We start from the raw sequence: 20307 nt of genomic DNA, 5'->3' as shown, positions 1-20307 counted from the left end.
ATATTACTCCCAAAAATTAATGGACTAATTAACAGTGCTGATTGAAAGACAGAGTGATGAGAGCATTATAAATGCTTAGACGGATTAAGGAGATTTGATCAAACAGATCCTACACACATTATGGGACTAGACACGTTAGGGACTCTGTTCTCAAAATCCTGTGTGCACAAATGCAGGTGGACAAAATTTACATCAGTGGTGTGCCTAATGTGTGTGCAGTCACAGCACATGTGCCCACATAACATAGTGATGGCACAAGCAAATGACCAGCTATGAGTCTGGCTAGTGAAGGAGAAATAGAGCTCAAGAATAGGTTTGCAGAGTTGGAAAATGAAGAAGGGGCTCAGCAGGTAGTCACCGAAGGTGGAAGGGCAAGGAAGAAGAGAAGAGCGGCTAGTCCTATAGGAAAAGGGGAAGAGTTAATGGAGACTACACCAAATATGAGCCCCAGGAGGATACAGGATGGGTTAAAGACTATTACAAGGGAGAACAGGAATGGAAAGAACTTGCAGCCAGAGGGAACAGGGGATAGACTGGAGAATAGCACCGTCACCAGGAAAAGGCAGGTCTATGTGATTGGGGACTCTTTACTGAGAAGAATAACAAGGCCTGTAACCAGAGCTGATCCAGAGAATAGGAGGGTGTACTGTCTTCCAGGTGCTAAGATACGGGATGTAGACCTGAAGTTGAAAAGGATTCTAAAGGGAGCAGGAAAGAATCCCCTAATTATCCTTCATGTGGGAACAAATGATATGGCTAGATTCTCACTGGAAAGTATTAAGGGAGACTATGCTAGGCAGGGGGAAGACGCTTAAGGAAATCGAGGCTCAGGTGATCTTTAGTGGGATTCTGCCTGTTCCTAGAGAAGGGCAACAAAGGTGTGACAAGATTATGACTATCAACAGGTGGCTTAGGCAGTGGTGCTATAAGGAGGGCTTTGGGATGTATGGCCTCTGGGAGGCATTCATGGACAGAGGACAGTTCTCTCGGGATGGACTTCATCTGAGTAGGGAAGGAAATAGACTTCTAGGATGGAGACTGGCACAACTGATTAAGAGAGCTTTAAACTAGGAATTTGGGGGAGATGGCTGGGAGATGTCCAGGTAATCTCCATGCCAGATTTTAGCATTGAGAGGAAAGAAAACAAAGTAGGAGAGGATACAGCCAGGGGTAGGAGGAAGGGCAGTGTAGATACCAGTCTAATAGGTTATACTGGCTGTAGAATGACCGTGCCTAATAGGGTACAGAATGTGATCGAGGCCAAACAGCAAAAATTAAGATGTTTGTATACCAGTGCGAGGAGCCTAGGTAACAAAATGGAGGAACTAGAGCTACTGGTGCAGGAAGTGAAACCAGATATTATAGAGGTAAGAGAAACATGGTGGAATAGTCGTCATGACTGGACTACAGGTATTGAAGGGTATGTGCTGTTTAGGAAAGACCGAAATAAAGGTAAAGGTGGTAGAGTAGCATTGTATATCAATGATGAGGTAGAATGTAAAGAAATAAGAAGCGATGAAATGGATAAGACAGAGTCCGCCTGGGCAAAAATCACATTGGGGAAGAAAACTATTAGAGCCTCCCCTGGGATAGTGCTTGGGGCGTGCTATAGACCGCCAGGATCTAATTTGGATATGGATAGAGCCCTCTTTACTGTTTTAAATGAAGTAAATACTAATGGAAACTGCATGATCATGGGAGACTTTAACTTCCCAGATATAGACTGGAGAACGAGTGCTAGTAATAACAATAGGGCTCAGATTTTCCTAGATGCGATAGCGGATGGATTCCTTCATCAAGTAGCTGCTGAACCGACTAGAGGGGTTGCCATTTTAGATTTGGTTTTGGTGAGTAGTGAGGACCTCATAGAAGAAATGGTTGTAGGGGATAATCTTGGCTCAAGTGATCATGAGGTAATTCAGTTCAAACTGAACGGAAGGATTAACAAAAATAAATCTGCAACTAGGGTTTTTGATTTCAAAAGGGCTGACTTTCAAAAATTAAGGAAATTAGTTAGGGAAGTGGATTGGGCTGAAGAATTTATGGATCTAAAGGTAGAGGAGGCCTGGGATTATTTTAAATCAAAGCTGCAGAAGCTATCAGAAGCCTGCATCCCAAGAAAGGGGAAAAAATTCATAGGCAGGAGTTGTAGACCAAGCTGGATGAGCAAGCATCTCAGAGAGGTAATTAAGAAAAAGCAGAACGCATACAGGGAGTGGAAGAAGGGAGGGATCAGCAAGGAAAGCTACCTTATTGAGGTGAGAACATGTAGGGATAAAGTGAGACAGGCTAAAAAAGTCAAGTAGAGTTGGACCTTGCAAAGGGAATTAAAACCCATAGTAAAAGGTTCTATAGCCATATAAATAAGAAGAAAACAAAGAAAGAAGACGTGGGACCGCTAAACACTTAGGATGGAGTGGAGGTCAAGGAAAATCTAGGCATGGCCCAATATCTAAACAAATACTTTGCCTTAGTCTTTAATAAGGCTAAAGAGGATCTTAGGGATAATGGTAGCATGACAAATGGAATGAGGATATGGAGGCAGATATTACCATATCTGAGGTAGAAGCGAAACTCGAACAGCTTATTGGGACTAAATCGGGGGGCCCAGATAATCTTCATCCAAGAATATTAAAGAATTGGCACATGAAATTGCAAGCCCATTAGCAAGAATTTTTAATGAATCTGTAAACTCGGGGGTTGTACCGTATGATTGGAGAATTGCTAACATAGTTCCTATTTTTAAGAAAGGGAAAAAAAGTGATCCGGGTAACTGTTAGTTTGACGTCTGTAGTATGCAAGGTCTTGGAAAAAATTTTGAAAGAGAAGGTAGTTAAGGACATTGAAGTCAATGGTAAATGGGACAAAATACAACATGGTTTTACAAAAGGTAGATTGTGCCAAACCAACCTGAGCTCCTTCTTTGAGAAAGTAACAGATTTTTTAGACAAAGGAAATGCAGTGGATTACCTAGATTTCAGTAAGGCGTTTGATACCGTGCCACATGGGGAATTATTAGTTAAATTGGGTAAGATGGGGATCAATAGGAAAATTGAAAGGTGGATAAGGAATCGGTTAAAGGGGAGACTACAACGGGTCCTACTGAAAGGTGAACTGTCAGGCTGGAGGAAGGTTACCAGTGCAGTTCCTCAAGGATCAGTTTTGGGACCAATCTTATTTAATCTTTTTATTACTGACCTCGGCACAAAAAGTGGAAGTGTGCTAATAAAGTTTGCAGAGGATACAAAGCTGGGAAGTATTGTCAATTTAGAGAAGGACAGGGATATCCTACAGGAGGATCTGGATGACCTTGTAAACTGGAGTAATAGTAATAAGATGAAATTTAATAGTGAGAAGTGTAAGGTTATGCATTTAGGGATTAACAACAAGAATTTTCGTTATAAGCTGGGGATGCATCAATTAGAAGTAATGGAGGAGGAGAAGGACCTTGGAGTATTGGTTGATCATAGGATGACTATGAGCCGCCAATGTGATATGACCGTGAGAAAAGCGAATGCGGTCTTGGGATGCATCAGGCGAGGTATTTCCAGTAGAGATAAGGAGGTTTTAGTACCGTTATACAAGGCACTGGTGAGACCTCACCTGGAATAGTGTGTGCAGTTCTGGTCTCCCATGTTTAAGAAGGATGAATTCAAACTGGAACAGGTACAGAGAAGGGCTACTAGGATGATCTGAGGAATGGAAAACTTGTCTTATGAAAGGCGACTCAAGGAGCTTGGCTTGTTTAGCCTAACTAAAAGAAGGTTGAGGGGAGATATGATTGCTCTCTATAAATATATCAGAGGGATAAATACCGGAGAGGGAGAGGAATTATTTAAGCTCAGTACCAATGTGGACACAAGAACAAACGGATATAAACTGGCCACCAGGAAATTTAGACTAGAAATTAGATGAAGGTTTCTAACCATCAGAGGAGTGAAGTTTTGGAATAGCCTTCCAAGGGAAGCAGTGGGGGCAAAAGATCTATCTGGCTTTAAGATTAAACTCGATAAGTTTATGGAGGAGATGGTATGACGGGATAATGTGGTTTTGGTAATTAAATATTCATGGATAGGCCCAATGGCCTGTGATGGGATATTAGATGGGGTGGGATCTGAGTTACCCAGGAAAGAATTTTCTGTAGTATCTAGCTGGTGAATCTTGCTCATATGCTCAGGGTTTAGCTGATCACCATATTTGGGGTCGGGAAGGAATTTTCCTCCAGGGCAGATTGGAAGAGGCCCTGGAGGTTTTTCGCCTTCCTCTGTAGCATGGGGCACAGGTCACTTGCTGGAGGATTCTCTGCTTCTTGAAGCCTTTAAACCATGATTTGAGGACTTCAATAGCACAGACATAGGTGAGAGGCTTTTTGCAGGAGTGGTGGGTGAAATTCTGTGGCCTGCGTTGTGCAGGAGGTCAGACTAGATGATCATAATGGTCCCTTCTGACCTAAATATCTATGAATCTATTTATGCCTGCAACTGCAGTAAATTCTCCCAAATAAATGAAAAAAGAAAAGGAGTACTTGTGGCACCTTAGAGACTAACCAATTTATTTGAGCATGAGCTTTCGTGAGCTATAGCTCACTTCATCGGATAGCTTCATCATAGCTCACGAAAGCTCATGCTCAAATAAATTGGTTAGTCTCTAAGGTGCCACAAGTCCTCCTTTTCTTTTTGCGAATACAGACTAACACGGCTGTTACTCTGAAACCAAAATAAATGAGACATTTAAATGCACACAAAGTGGGTTTTGAAAATCTGCCCATTTATGACACAAACTTTTTTTTATCATTCCTTCCCATCCATTCCTTTGCAAATCAATCTGAATACAGAATTATTTTGTTACATTAGTATCAGGGTAGATAATCAACGTTTTTTAAAAAAATCAGATTTGTAAATTTAATTTAAATATAATTTTCCTTTAAAAATTTTGTATGAAATTATGATAATCTATGTCAAAGGCCAAAACTTACTATGATCTATTAAATCATTTAAATTAACTAAAATAATTATATTAAGCAGTACATAAGAGTGGCCATACTAGGCAAGACCAACGGTCCATCTAGCCCAGTATCCTGTCTTCCAACAGTGGCCAACGCCAGGTGCTTCAGAGGGAATGAACAAAACAGGGCAGTTATTGAGTCATCCAGCTCATGTCATCCAGTCCCAGCTACTGGCAGTCAGAGGTTTAGAGACACCTGAACTACGGGGTTGTGTCCCTAATGATCTTGGCTAATAGCCATGAATGGACCTATCCTCCATGAACTTATCTAATTCTTTTTTGAACTCAGTTCTATTTTTGGCCTTCACAACATCCCCTGGCAACCAGTTCCACAGGTTGACTGAGCATTGTGTGAAGAAATACTTCCTTTTGTTTAAAACCTGCTGCCTATTAATTTCATTGGGTGGCTGCTGGTTATGTTGTTATGTGAAGGGGCAAATAACACTTCCCTACTCACTTTCTCCACACCATTCATGATTTTATAGGACTCTATCATATCCCCCCTAAGTCATCTCTTTTCTATAGAAGAACATAAGAACGGCCCTATTGGGTCAGACCAAAGGTCCATTTAGCCCTGTATCCTGTCTACTGACAGTGGCCAATGCCAGGTGCCCCAGAGGGAATGAACAGAACAGGCAATCACCAAGTGATTCATCCCCTGCCACCCACAGGAAACAGAGGCAAGGGATACCATCCCTGCCTATCTTGGCTAATAGCCATTGATGGACCTATTCTAAGCTAAACCGTCGCAGTCTTTTTGATCTCTCCTCATGTGGAAGATGTGCCATCCCCCTCATCATTTTAACTGCCCTTCTCTGTAATGTTTTCTAATTCTAAAACATCTTTTTCTGAGATGGAGGGGACCAGAATAGCTGCAGTATTCAAGGCTGGGCATACCATGGAGTTATATACTGGCATTATAATATTTATTGTCTTATTATCTGTCCCTTTCCTAATGATTCCCAACATTCTGCTAGCTTTTTTGACTGCCGCTGCATACTAAATAGATATTTTCAGAGAAGTATCCATGACTCCAAAATCTCTTTCTTGAGTGGTAAAAACTAATTTAGATCCATCATTTTGTACGCGCAGTTGGGATTATTTTTTCCAGTGTGCATTACTTTGCACTTATCAACACTGAATTTCATCTGCCATTTTGTTGCCCAGTCACCCAGTTTTGTGAGACCCTTTTTTAACTCGTCAGTCAACTTTTGTCTTAATGATCTCAAGTAATTTTATATCGTCTGCAAACTTTGACACCTCACAGTTCACCCCCTTTTCCAGATCACTTATGAATATGTCAAACAGCACTGGCCCTAGCATAGATCCTTTGCGGACCTCTCTAATGACTTCTCTCCACTGGGAAGCTGACCATTTATTCCTACCCTTTATTTCCTATCTTTTAATCAGTTTCTGATCCAGGAGAGGGCGTACCCTCTTATCCCGTGACTGCTTACTTTGCTTAAGAGCCTTTAGTGAGGGACCTTGTCAAAGGCTTTCTGAATGTCCAAGTACACTATATCCACTGGATCACCTTTCTCCACATGCTTGTTGACTGCCCTCAAAGAATTCTGATGGATTGGTGAGGCATGAGTCCCCTCTACAACAGCCATGTTGACTTTTCCCCAACACACTGTGTTCATCTATGTGTCCGATCATTCTGTTCTTTGCAATAGTTTCAACCAAATTTTTATGATATTCAAGTTAGGCTTACTGGCTTGTAATTGCCAGGTTTGCCTCTGGAGCCCTTTTTTAAATATTGGCATCACATTAGCTATCCTCCAGTCATCTGGTACAGAGGCTGATTTAAGTGATAGGTTACATACCCCAGTTAGTAGTTCTGCAATTTCATATTTGAGTTTGTTCAGAACTCTTGGGTGAATAACATTTGGTCCTGGTGACCTATTACTGTTTTATCAATTTGTTGTAAAACCTCCTTTATTGACACCTCAGTCCCTCAGTTCTGTCACCTAAAAAGAATGGCTCAGGTATAGGAATCTGCCTCACATCCTCTGAAGTGAAGACTGATGCAAACAACTTGTTTAGCTTCTCCACAACAGCCTTGTTTGCTGCCACAGTTTTAAAGAAAGTCAAACCATTGAACTGGTAGAAGTCACTGGTTAAACACCTGTAACCAGTTTGTTGAAGTACTAACCCAGCTATGACTGCCTTTTGCAGGTAAATAGAGAATATTTTTTTTAAATTTCAGTTTATTCATCTAGTTCAGTGATTATATTTCATTCAAAGTTAAGAAATTGATTGGGTTTGGAAAACACAGGAAAGCTTGTTTTCCTCTTCTAATCTATGAATAAAAATTAGGTGTGAGGATGAGATCTACTAGTTCTAAAGACTGAAGGACATGGGGACCTGAAACAATCAGTTCAATTCACTAACTACAGATGATACTTCCTTTGTTTAATAAATCAGTTGGTTTAATGTATTCAGCAAATTTTAAAATGCTCTTTGTGCACTTTAATTGAATTACAATTTCCAGCCAAGGAGAGCTTGACACAAATCATGAGTAAAATCTAATAAATAAGAAATACACCATTCACCATTTTCTAACATAATATAAATGTAAAAATTAAGAATGTGAATAAACACATATTAAGCTACATAACTGCTTTCATAAATACGTATAAATATAGTGTATCATGGTTAGTAAAAAGCAGTACCAAATTTAGCATCAAGGCTATATTTAGTTGGAAAAATCAACTTTATTAATGGGTACCAATCAATGAGAATCAAACTTTCTTTAGGAAAATAACTGAAAAATACAAATGCAAAACAAGACTAAAATTGATTATTTAAATCAAGATTCTCTTGCTGATTTAAATCACTTAGATTTAATCACATAGAGTTCAATCAATCAATCCTAATAAGTACCACATATAAAATCACTGTACTTTCTATTACCATAAATAATGTAAACAATTGACTGAGCTTTGACCTTCCCAGTCACTTAAATACCAGGATTATCCTAGGTACCATGGTGAGTTCTATGTGCGTATCACCTGGCAAGTTTCCCATGGATAAGAGCCTTCATCACACTGCCTCACCAGTTGTACCTTGGCAGCACACAATCAGCTAACAGCACTCACAGCTGCTGCAGGCCCCAAGACAGGAACTGAGCCTGAGACCAGAACTCTGTGCTGTGAGGTTTAGGCTAGTGGGTTGGTCGCATATTTTCACTTTTAATGGTGATCTGCAAAAATCTTTTTAAAACCATCTCTATAATATCCCAAAACTAAAGCACTCCCAGATTTCAAGCACAAATTAATTCCCTCTCCCTCTAGACTAAACTGACCAGCAGCAAACTTATTTTCCCACATTAAGGCACCCGATACTACTAAAAAGGCCTCTTCAAATGTAGACACCTGAGAGATGCATTCCAACCAGGCCTTTAGCAGTTAGGCAATACATTATGCAGACAGGTTAAGTATTTACACACACACACACACACACACACACGCACACATGTCATTAAAAGAATAAGCCCATGATTAACAGCAAGCAGAGCACATGATTGCAGCATTCCTCCATTGGCTTTCATCAAACACTATCAGTTTATACCTTGGTTGAATGACTGAACTGGCTGCTTCTCCCTTGGCTGTCAGACCTTGATCCAGACCCAGGCCTGGAGCCTGAACAAGGCTGGGATCCTGAACTCCCACTGCTGCTGTGATCCCACTCTTCCTAGAAACAACAAACAACTCGCTTTAGTCAAGTGCAACTTAATTCCTATCCTGATGAAAAATGCCAGTCTAATACACTAGAGGGTCGGTGTAGTCTAAATCTTGCAGGCATAGCATTAGGAGACAAGAATTTGTGGCTCTGCCACAAGTTTACTCTGTTGCCTTAGGTAAGTCACTTAATATCTTTGGACCAAATTCTGCCTTTATTTATACACTGTGCAACCCAACCAACTACAATAGGGCTGCGTGATGTTTGAATCCAGGCAGGGTTTGGCCCTTCATACCTCAGTTTCCCCATCGATAAAACCAGGATAATGCTGCTTACATTCCTTATTGTCTTGAGGACTAATTAATGTTTATTCAGCAACATGATGTACTGCTTCAGTGCTAAGTTTCATTAATTGCCAAAGAAAAAAATATAAACTCATGTAGCGTATTTTCTTCTTTCTCTGTTTATTTCTTAGGCAGTCAGACATCAGCTGTCCACACACCTTGAAAATATCTAGGCTCCGCCCTCCCACTATACTGAATAACTGTCGCCATTTTCGTCTGTGAAACAATTGTTCCAAATGTGCTGTCTTTATCCTTGTTACACTTGCTATTATGTCAAAGAATCGGCAGGTTTCTGGGACTCTTGGGGGCAAGAGGCATCATATTCTAGTTTGCTAAACTGATTTGACCAGACATAATTTACTCAAACAAGCCTGGAGGGGGATTTTTTTTCCAGGTGGTGGGAGAAGGGAAAAATATCTTTGGCAAGCTTGCGTCTTACAAGGCTTCGAAAGGTTTGCTTTGAAAAGCCCTTTGAAGTGGGAAAATATGCAAAAAAGATTATGTAGTGCAGAATGCTGACCTCCATTAAGGATTTTTAGAAATTGGAAAACAAAATGAGGCATCTGTATTAGAAAAAAGATGTAAGAGCTAACATGTTAAAGAGGGCTTTTGACATCTCACAAGTACTAACTGGGGCTTCTCAAGTCTTAGGTCACTGACATCCTATCATGAATTAAGAGACAGGACAGTCACCTTTACCGTTAAGAGCCAGCTGGACACACTACCAGAGTGTGCTGCACACTGCTGCTTATACACCAGGGTACAGGTTCCAGTCATTAACCTTAGGAAGTCAGCCCTGCTTGATACAGTTTTTAATATGGCACAACTATATCAATTAGGAGGGTGATTTTTTAGCAATATAGTTATACCACCACAACCTCCAGTATGGATGCTGTCATACTGGAATGCAGGTGTCTTACACTAGTCTAGCTCGTTTCCCTTCTTATACCGGAATAAGCAAATTTATACAAGTGTGCCCACACTAAATGACTATAGTTAAATGCATACAACTTTGGCGTGTAGACAAGTCCTTGGTTTCCGAGCCTATTCTAACAAGGCCTTCATAGTCTGTGCCTGGAGAATATGTTTGTTCTTTATTCATTAAATAAATGGTACTTTGCTTAAATGCTAGTACAGTTTAGACTTGATTGCTGATGCTTGGAAAGAAGTGCTGACTGCCCACCCTGAGAGAGGCAGAAGGCTCAACCCTCAGAGGAGAAAATCAAACAAGCGAGATGAACCGGCACTGAAGTCATAAGGAGATGGGTTAGGAGGAGCTGTGGTCTCTGCCCAGAGATGTTTCACCTATGACAGATGGGGATCTGTGCTGACATGGAGCGAGCCCTCTGACTTTCAAACACATTTAACCCCTTAGGTAACTAGATTCTTCCCATAAAAAGAAAAGGAGTACTTGTGGCACCTTAGTATGTGTACGTCACCTGGGACTTAGCTAATTTCTGTGGTTTGGAAGAAGGCCATTGGAAATGCTGCTGAGAAATAGTGAGGATGACACAAGGCACAGTCAGGTAGCCAAGCTAGGATGGAATAAAGACATTTATGGAGCCAACTACTGGGCTACAGCAAGGTGGCAGCTGTGTGAAGTGGTTAGGGAGTATGAGGCATGCAGACATCTACAGAACTGAGAAGAATCTCGTCAGTGGGAGGGTAAGCAGAAAAAGAGGCTGTGAGTAGAGCAGCGTGAATTTTTTCTACCAAAACTCAGCCCCTTCCCTCCCTCCCCCAAAAACGCAGATTTGGCTCAACCAAAACGTTTTGTGAATTTGTGTCTATTTCAGCAAACTGTTTCTGTAAAAAACAACCTTCCCCCCCAAAAAAAAACCCAACAGAAAAACACCCTGAAACAAACAAATCTGAAAAAAAAAATCAAAGCATTTCAGTTTGACATTTCCTATATTAAACATTGTGACTTTGTTTCAAAATTACCTTTAGATGTTCTTTAAAAAAAATTTTTTTAAAGGAGAAAAACCTTGAAATGGAAACAAAATATTTCATTTGACCCAAAAGAAATCCCCCCCCATTTTTTGGACTTGCCAACAAACTGAACAATCCATTATTCACAGAGCTCTTGCTGTGGTAAGAATTATGGACTTCACATCTATGTTCTAAGGACTATATCCTAGGGATGGCATTGGGGGGCTGTGTTGTGAGCTGGTGGGGTGAATATCCGAGTGCTGGGACCATTTGTTTGATTGGTGTTGGTTGCAGGGACAGTCTGACCATAGGTTTGTTTGTTTGAAAAGTGCGAATTGGGAGTGCTTTGTTCCAGGTGGGTCTTGAGTGGTTGATTGGAGGGAAGGCTTTGAGCTGGGGCAACTGCTTCGAGCCAGTAGCCTTATAAAAAAGGCAGCCAGTTGCCAACGGAGTGAGCAGCTAACAGAGCAGAGGCAAACAGAGGGAGTTTGCCTGGGAGGAGATCCCACAGAGTTTTTTACCTTGCAGGCTTCTGTGAGCAGTAAATACAACACCTGAAGGGGCTCTTAGAAAGAAGACAATATGGATAGTGAGCAATCAGCTGTTGTAACCTGCACAGGATGAGCTGTGTTTGTCTTTCTCCCAGAGGATAGAAGCGACTCTGTCTGTATGAACTGCAAGCTGGTCTCCATACTGGAAGAGATGTTTAAAGGACTAGAGACCCAAGTATCAACCCTGCTTTGCATCAGGGAAGATGAAGACTGTCTGGATAGAAGCCAGCAATTGGTACAGCAGGCACAGGATGCTGAAAAACCAGAGAGGGCCGTGCAGAACGGGGAAGAAAATTGGCAGCATGTGACCTCCAGAGGAAGAAAGAGGAGAACCCGTGTATCCCCAATGCAGACAGAGGTAAGAAACCATTTTCAGGCTCTCTGCACAGGTACTATGGTGAAGAATGGTTTGGAAGAGTCATCTGAGAAAAGGGACCAGAAGGAAACCCCACTGACCAGAAGGCACAGGATGCATTGTCCTAGGGATGGGGGTTCCACGACCACCACTCCCAAGAGGAGGAGATGGGTGGTGGTGGGGGAGGGGGCTCCCTCCTAAGGGGGACAGAGTCATCCATCTGCCGTCCAGACCGGGAAACTTGAGAAGTGTGCTGCTTGCCTGGAGCTAGAATTCAGGATGTGACAGAGTGTCTGCCGAGACTGATCAAGCCCTCGGACCACTACCTCTTCCTACTTCTCCATGTGGGCACCAATGATACTGCCAAGAATGACGCTGAGTGCATCACTGCAGGGAAGAAGGATAAAGGAGTTTGAGGTGCAAGTTGTGTTCTTGTCTATCCTCCCCAGGTAGGGACCATCAAATTGTGGAGGTAAATGCGTGGTTGCACAGGTGGTGTTGGAGAGGGGGCTTTGGATTCTTCGACCATGGGATATCGTTCCAGGAAGAAGCATTGCTAGGAAGAGACGGGATCCACCTAACGAAGAGAGGGAAGAGCATCTTCACAGGCAGACTTGCTACCCTAGTGAGGAGGGCTTTAAACTAGGTTTGCTGGGGGAAGGAGACCTAAGCCCTGAGGTAAGTGGGATACCAAGAGGAAACACAAGGAGGAGGGTGCAACAGGGAAGGCCTCCTGATTCATACTGAGAAAGTAGGGCAATCGGCTAGGTATCTTAGATGCCTGTGCATGAATGCAAGAAGCTTGGGAAACAAGCAGGAAGAATTGGAAGTCCTGGCAATGACAAGGAATTGTGATGTGATGGGAACAACAGAGACTTGGTGGGGTAACTCACATGACTGGAGCCCTGTCATGGATGGGTATAAACTGTTCAGGAAGGACAGGCGGGGGAGAAAAGGTGGAGGAGTTGCACTGTATGTAAGAGAGCAGTATGATTGCTCAGGCCTCCAATATGAAACTGGAGAAAAGCCTGTTGAGAGTCTTTGGGTTAAGTTTAGAGGCGAGAGCAACAAGGGTGATGTCGTGGTGGGTGTCTGCTATAGACCACCAGACCAGGAGGATGAGGTAGATGAGGCTTTCTTCAGACAACTAACAGAAGTTTCCAGATCACAGGCCCTGGTTCTCATAGGGGACTTCAATCACCCTGACATCTGTTGGGAGAGCAATACAGCAGTGCACAGACAATCCAGGAAGTTTTTGGAGAGTGTTGGGGACAACTTCCTGGTGCAAGTGCTGGAGGAACCAACTAGGGGCCATGTTCCTCTTGACCTGCTGTTCACAAACAGGGAAGAATTGGTAGGGGAAATAGAAGTGGGTGGCAACCTGGGCAGCAGTGACCATGAGATGGTCGAGTTCAGGATCCTGACGAAAGGAAGAAAAGAGAGCAGCAGAATACAGACCCTGGACTTCAGAAAAGCAGACTCTGACTCCCTCAGGGAGTCAGAATCCCCTGGGAGGCTAATATGAAGGGGAAAGGAGTCCAGGAGAGCAGGCTGTATTTTAAAGAAGCCTTATTGAGGGCACAGGAACAAGCCATCCCGATGTGCAGGAAGAATAACAAATATGGCAGGCGACCAGCTTGGCTTAACAGAGAAATCTTCAGTGAGCTTAAACACAAAAAGGAAACGTGGACAGATGACCAGGGAGGAATATAAAAATATTGCTTGAGCAGGCAGGGGTGTAATCAGGAAAGCCAAAGCACAATTGGAGTTGCAGCTAGCAAGGGATGTGAAGGGTCACAAGAAGGGTTTCTACAGGTATGTTAGCAAAAAAAGGTCAGTGAAAGTGTGGGACCCTTTCTGAATGAGGGAAGAAACCTAGTGACAGATGATATGAAAAAAGCTGAAGTACTCAATGCTTTTTTTGCCTCGGTCTTCACAGACAAGGTCAGCTGCTGCACTGGGCAGCACAGTATGGGGAGGAGGTGAGCAGCCCTCCGTGGTGAAAGAACAGGTTAAGGACTACTTAGAAAAGCTGGTCATGCACAAGTCCATGGAGTCGGATGCAATGCATTCGAGGGTACTCAGGGAGTTGGCTGATGTGATTGCAGAGCCAGTGATCACTATCTTTGAAAACTCCTGGCAATCGTGGGAGGTCCCAGATGACTGGAAAAAGGCAAATATAGTGCCCATCTTTAAAAAAGAGAAAGAGGAGAATCCTGGGAACTACAGACCGGTCAGCCTCACCTCAGGCCCTGGAAAAATCATGGAGCAGGTCCTCAAGGAAACCATTTTGAAGCACTTGGAGGAGAGGAAGGTGATCAGGAACAGTCAACATGCATTCACCAAGGACAAGTCATGCCTGACCAACCCAATTGCCTTTTATGATGAGACAACTGGCTCTGTGGATATGGGAAAAACAGTGGACGTGATATACCTTGACTTTAGCAAAGCTTTTGATATGGTCTTCCACAGTATTCTTGCCAGCAAGTTAAAGTGTGGATTGGATGAATGGACTATAAAGTGTATAGAAAGCTGGATAACCCGTCGGGCTCAACGGGTAGTGATCAATGACTATGTCTAGTTGGCAGCTGGTATCAAGCGGAGTACCCCAGGAGTCAGTCCTGGGGCTGGTTTTGTTCATCTTCTTCATTAATGATCTGGATGAGGGGATGGATTGCACGCTCAGCAAGTTCGCAGATGACACTAAGCTGGGGGGAGAGGTAGATACACTGGAGGGTAGGGATAGGGTCCAGAGTGACCTCGACAAATTGGAGGATTGGGCCAAAAGAAATCGGATGAGGTTCAGCAAGGACAAGTGCAGAGTCCTGCACTTAGGACGGAAGAATCCCAGGCACTGCTACAAGTTGGGGACTGACTGGCTAAGCAGCAGTTTTGCAGAAAAGGACCTGAGGATTACAGTGGATGAGAAGCTAGATATGCGTCAACAGTGTGCCCTTGTTGCCAAAAAGGCTAACAGCATATTGGGCTGCATTAGTAGGAGCATTGCCAGCAGATCAAGGAAGGTGATTAGGCCATATCTGGAGTACTGCGACAGGTTTTGGGCCCCCATTACAGAAAGGCGGTGGACAAATTGGAGAGTCCAGCGGAGGGCCATGAAAATGATTAGGGGGCTGGAGCACATGACTTACAAGAAGAGGCTGAGGGAACTTGGCTTATTTAGTCTGCAGAAGAGAAGAGTAAGGGGAGATTTGATAGCAGCCTTCAACTACTTGAAAAGGGGTTCCAAAGAGGATGGAGCTAGGCTGTTCTCAATGGTGGCAGATGACAGAACAAGGAGCAATGATCTCAAGTTGCAGTGGGGGAGGTCTAGGCTGGATATCAGGAAAAACTATTTCACAAGGAGGGTGGCGAAGCACTGGAATGGGTTACCTAGGGATGTGGTGGAATCTCCATCCTTAGAGGTTTTTAAGGCCCAGCTTGACAAGGCCCTGGCTGGGATGATTTAGTTGGGGATGGTCCTGCTTTGAGCAGGGAGTTGGACTAGATGACCTCCTGAGATCTCTTCCAACCCTAATCTTCTATGATTCTATGACTGAGGCTACAGAACCCTAAGGCTAAGGCCGCAGGTGAGAACATGATCTTTTAGGTCTACACCTGCAGTTAGACAAGTGCCAAAGAGAGGAAATCCTACATTCCATTAGCACGGGCTTTAGAAGTCTTTAAAAACCATGCACTGCACAAATGGCAATCCTACTGATGTTTATGTGGTCACATTCTGGGATAACTTCTGCAAACCAGGAAGTACATGCAGGATTTCACAGACAAGAAAAAGAACTATGCTTTCTGCGCCATATACCCCCCCAACAGCATGGTAGTGGAGATATTCAGCATATAAAGCTGTGCTTAACTCAATTTTCACTTTTAAAGAGCTGCTGATGTTCTAATAAAGCACCAGTTTTTGAACACCAGTTTTACAAAACAAAAAATAAAACACAAATGTACACCGAAGTGCTGGAGGGAATGCCATGAAGAGAAACTATTATTAAATTATATTATTATTTATTTGGTATCCCCCAAGTATCTATCACTATGTTGTTAGGAAAATGTCCAGATTGAGTTTTTGTGACTGCACCCAATTAAACAAGGTATTTCTGCAAGTGACTAAGTTTACGCACATGAGTAGTCCCACTGATGTCAATGCCTAAAGTTAGGCATATATCCATGTAGTTTGCCAAACTGAAGCCTATGGCTACCTAAATAAATACCAGCTACAGAAATGTGATTGACCAAAATAAAAGAATTAAGAGAAATGGAGAGACTTATTGCCTATATTAAATTAACTTCTGAATTATGGGAGGAAATATGGGCCAAATGCAATGAACTAATATGACAAATAATAAATAAATAACAATAATAAATAAAAATAATTGCTTTAACTTTTACTAAATCAATTTGTATACTAACTAGAAAAGGAGTACTTGTGGCACCTTAGAGACTACCAAATTTATTTGAGCATGAGCTTTCGTGAGCTACAGCTCACTTCATCGGATGAAAGCTTAAGCTCAAATAAATTTGTTAGTCTCTAAGGTGCCACAAGTACTCCTTTTCTTTTTGCGAATACAGACTAAGACGGCTGCTACTCTGAAACCTTGTATACTAACTGTGACTCATATCCCATAAATCTTATCTCTGTTGTAGGCCTTCATATTTTGTATTTTTCACCCTCTCTTTTGATATTTTCATTAAAAAAAATTGGTCCACAACTTATAAAAAGTTAGTCACTAGAAAACTGGCGATAAGTCATGCAGGTGATTAAAGAAAAGACAAAGCCTCCTGGGTAGCCTGGCTGGCTCAAAGCACCCATGCTCAAATTCATTAGCACACTACCATGGGTAACAGAGATCTCACCCCCAGAGATGTAGTAAGGACAGTGTCTGCAGTTTTATTCCCATTGAGTTACTGTGGGATTACACCAGTATTAGTAAGATCAGAATCCCAGCCAGTCCACTGAATAGATATGGGAAGGTAACACCTTTCAGCCTCTATTTACCTGTATCGGATTCAAATTGTCAGACGTGAAAGGCTCCGTTACCCCACTGTAAGTACTCCGGGTCATCCAGTGGCTGTAAATTTTTTAAAATAAACCCACTTCACATGTAATATGTAAGGATAAGAGCTATCTTCAATTTATTTTCTACTTGGGGGTTAAAGGACAAGCTGTGTCATCACAAAACCCCATGAATGATTCTGGCAGCAAGAACGTGTGAACGCTGAAAGAATACACAAATAAAGTTACTCAAAAAAAGCACCCTAATTGGACCCTCAAAATAAAAAAGTGTCCAGCAGTGATCAGATAAAGCAGACTTCACTGCAAGTTTCATAGAGCTTAAGGCCAAAAGGGACCATTACATCTAGTCTGACTGCCTGTACCTCACAAGGCCGCAATTCCACCCAAATACCCCTATGTTGAGCCCCAAGATTTAGGCCAAAGCATTTTAGCCCTCAGGAAATTAAACGCTGTGAGCCACAGGCAGAGATCAAGAGAGAACGAGGTGCCAGCAGTGCCCAAAGCCCCTGCACTGGCAGAGAACTGATTAACTGAGAGATGCCCAGATGATCCCAGCAAGCAGTCCACATCCCAGGCTGCAGGGGAAGTCACATCCTCCCCTGCCCCCCCAAGAAGAAAAAACACCAGATCCCTGTCAATCTGACCAGAGAGATAATTCCTTCCCAACCCCAAATCAACGATCACTGTGACCCTGAGCATGTGGGCAAGGCACACTGAGACAGAGGATTCTTTGTACCACCTCAGAGCACTGGTCCACAGCAGCCGGGGTCCCATCTCCAGCTGTGGCCAATCCCTGATGCTTCACAGGAAGGCAAAAAGAAAGAGAAAGAAAGAAAGAAAGAAAGAAAGAGAAAGAAAGAAAGAAAGAGAAAGAAAGAAAGAAAGAAAGAGAAAGAAAGAAAGAGAAAGAAAGAAAGAAAGAGAAAGAAAGAAAGAGAAAGAAAGAAAGAAAGAAAGAAAGAAAGAAAGAAAGAAAGAAAGAGAAAGAAAGAAAGAAAGAAAGAAAGAAAGAACCAAATGATGTATGTGGGGTAAAAAACTCCTGCAGGCCAGCAGCTGAAGCGCTGAACCACGAGATTTCATTGTAGTCATTTTCTTAATGCAGAGCTACAAGGCTGCTCACACTTCCAAGAAAGCAGCAGAACTACAGACAAAGTTCCACATACAGGGTTTTTGTTATGAGGAAATTAATTTAACAATATGCATTAATCTCCTGACTGCAGGAAGGCTCTGCCATGACTGCCACTAGCCCCGGAACATGTCACTGTGGCAAGAGTTCTCTGCCCCTTCTCCCTGTCTCACAACACCAAACTGATCCCGGGTGACATCTAAATCCATCCCCCCTTCCCTGTGTGATCCCTTGCTGTCTTGCCCCAAAGGAAATTAAACCTTCTCCCAGCTTCCCAGCCTTCCCCATATACAAAAAGAACTGCACCTGAAAGCCCCCACTCTCCCCACCTCTCTATGGCAGCTGCCTCTCTAAACCTTGCAAACCTATACTCCTCAGGCTGGGAACACATTGTGAGAGATGAGGCACAACACCCGCAAGGGACAGTGGAGGTGTAGTGGCACTCCGTCTAGGCAGGAATCCTGACCTGCAAAATAGCCTTGCAAATCCCCAGTCTAATAAGCCTTGCAAGCCCCACAGAAATAGCCAGGCCTGTGGGCATAAACACACTCTAAAAGGGCAGCTAGCTAATAGAACTTAACAGCAACATTATCGGCTTGAAACTCAGAAGCCCATCTGCACTTTTAGAAAGTCACCAAGCCCCACCTCGCACCCAGACAGCACTGCAAAAGTTTCCCTATGGTTGCTATTTCTTTGATGGTCACCATGCTTGCAAGAAGTATTAAGTGTGGCCTTTTATTTGTTACAGTAATAACAATAACAACAGTTCAGTCTTTTATGGTGCTTTCTATCAGTAGATCCCAGAGTGCTTTACAAAGGATATCACTGCCACCATTTTAAGGATAGATGAACTAAGGCACAGAGCTGGGGAGCTCAGGGCCCCCCAATAAGTCAGTGGCAGAAGCAGGACTAGAACCTGGGTCTCAGGAATCCCCTAACAGGGCCCTAATCACAGTACCACACTGCCAATGCCAGTCCACTGAAAACTAGCTGGCAAGTTTAATATTTCCATTTTAATAAACAATCCATTGCACTTACACATCAATTTTCATCCTCAGAGCACTTTACAACATGAACTAATTAATCCTCTTCACCTTCCTTCCTCAAGAGAGGATTCTTTCTGCTGCTCTAATGCAGATTTTAAAACTCCACGTTAAAAAAGAATAAAAAAGAACTTGCCAGATGTGCATGCAACATAAGGACATCCCAGGATCTTCTACAGGCTTCCTCTTTGCCTGATGGTAAAAGTGTGCATATGGCTAACTTAGCGGTGCAATGAGAAATGCTTGACTGGTAAGCACAGTCCGAGAGCCCTTAGTGGCCTACACTGAGTAGCAAATTCTCCTTAAAGTGATAGGATATGTCTACACTGAAAATAAAGACCCCACCCCAGGCTAACTGATTTGGGCTCGCACTACAGGGCTTAGAGTTGCCAGATGTCCGGTTTTTGACCAGAACACCTGTTAAAAGTCATGGCACCACTCTGCATCCCAGAAGCGGCCCGCAGGTCCAGCTCCTAAGAGGGGCGGGGGGGGGGGGTCATGGGACTCCGCATGCTGCCCCCGCCCCGAGCACTGGCTCCACATTCCCATTGGCTGGGACCCGCAGCCAATGGGAGTTGCAGGGGTGATGCGTGTAGGCGAGAGCAGCAAGCGGAGCCTCCTCCTTTAACGTTGCCAGTGTAGACAAGCCCTCAGACTTCTGTTGTCAAGCTAGGCTCTTTGCTCAGCTTCCCTGCTGAGAGGCAAAGAATTCCATTAGTCCTTGGAGCTTGAACTGTTTCTCTGGCCCCCTTGTTGATCTGAGTCAGTTTCAACCAGTTGCTTAACGACTTTTCATCCCATCCATACAAGGGGGTGACACACACTTATATCTTTTAGTCTGCCCTGACAGCAAGCTTAATTTCTTCCTCCTCGCACAGGGTAGCCATGCAACGTACAGGGGAAACTGAGGCACATACCGGAGTCTTTAAAAATATTACAAAAATTCCCACTTTGTTACACAGTCCATTTTACAGACAAGGAAAGTAAGGCTCAGAGAGGCTGAGAGACTTTTGCCCATGGCCCCACATAGTGAGTCAGTGGCAGAGCTAGGATTATAACTCGTATTTAGGTTTGGAAGGATTAGATTTTTAGCAGTAAATGTCTGTAAACGTCAGTTTCATGGTACATCCACATATTGATGAAAAAGTGTTTCCCTCAACAATAACTGAAATTTACTCTAGTTTAAAGTAAGAGAAATGCTGCTTGAGCACTAGAGTTTGATTTAAGGATATTTAC

The 20307-nt window shown here is 43.0% G+C and overlaps 1 protein-coding gene across 2 annotated transcripts in view; it reads right to left on the bottom strand.

Moving 5' to 3' along the window:
• CTIF (cap binding complex dependent translation initiation factor) overlaps window positions 1-20307 on the bottom strand; it is a 351658-nt gene that overhangs the window by 232067 nt on the left and 99284 nt on the right. The window contains exon 4 of one of the 2 annotated variants that reach the window (XM_084627673.1): window positions 8578-8700. The exons of the other annotated variant lie outside the window; for it this stretch is intronic. Within the exon in view, the coding sequence (XP_084483799.1) occupies window positions 8578-8700 (123 nt within the window). The remainder of the gene's footprint in view (window positions 1-8577; window positions 8701-20307) is intronic. 2 annotated transcript variants of the gene reach the window in all.

The sequence above is a fragment of the Lepidochelys olivacea genome, assembly GCF_965140295.1.
Source record: "Lepidochelys olivacea isolate rLepOli2 genome assembly, chromosome: 5".
In the NCBI taxonomy this organism is placed as follows: domain Eukaryota; kingdom Metazoa; phylum Chordata; order Testudines; family Cheloniidae; genus Lepidochelys; species Lepidochelys olivacea.
This window is presented reverse-complemented; position numbering and strand designations above follow the sequence as displayed.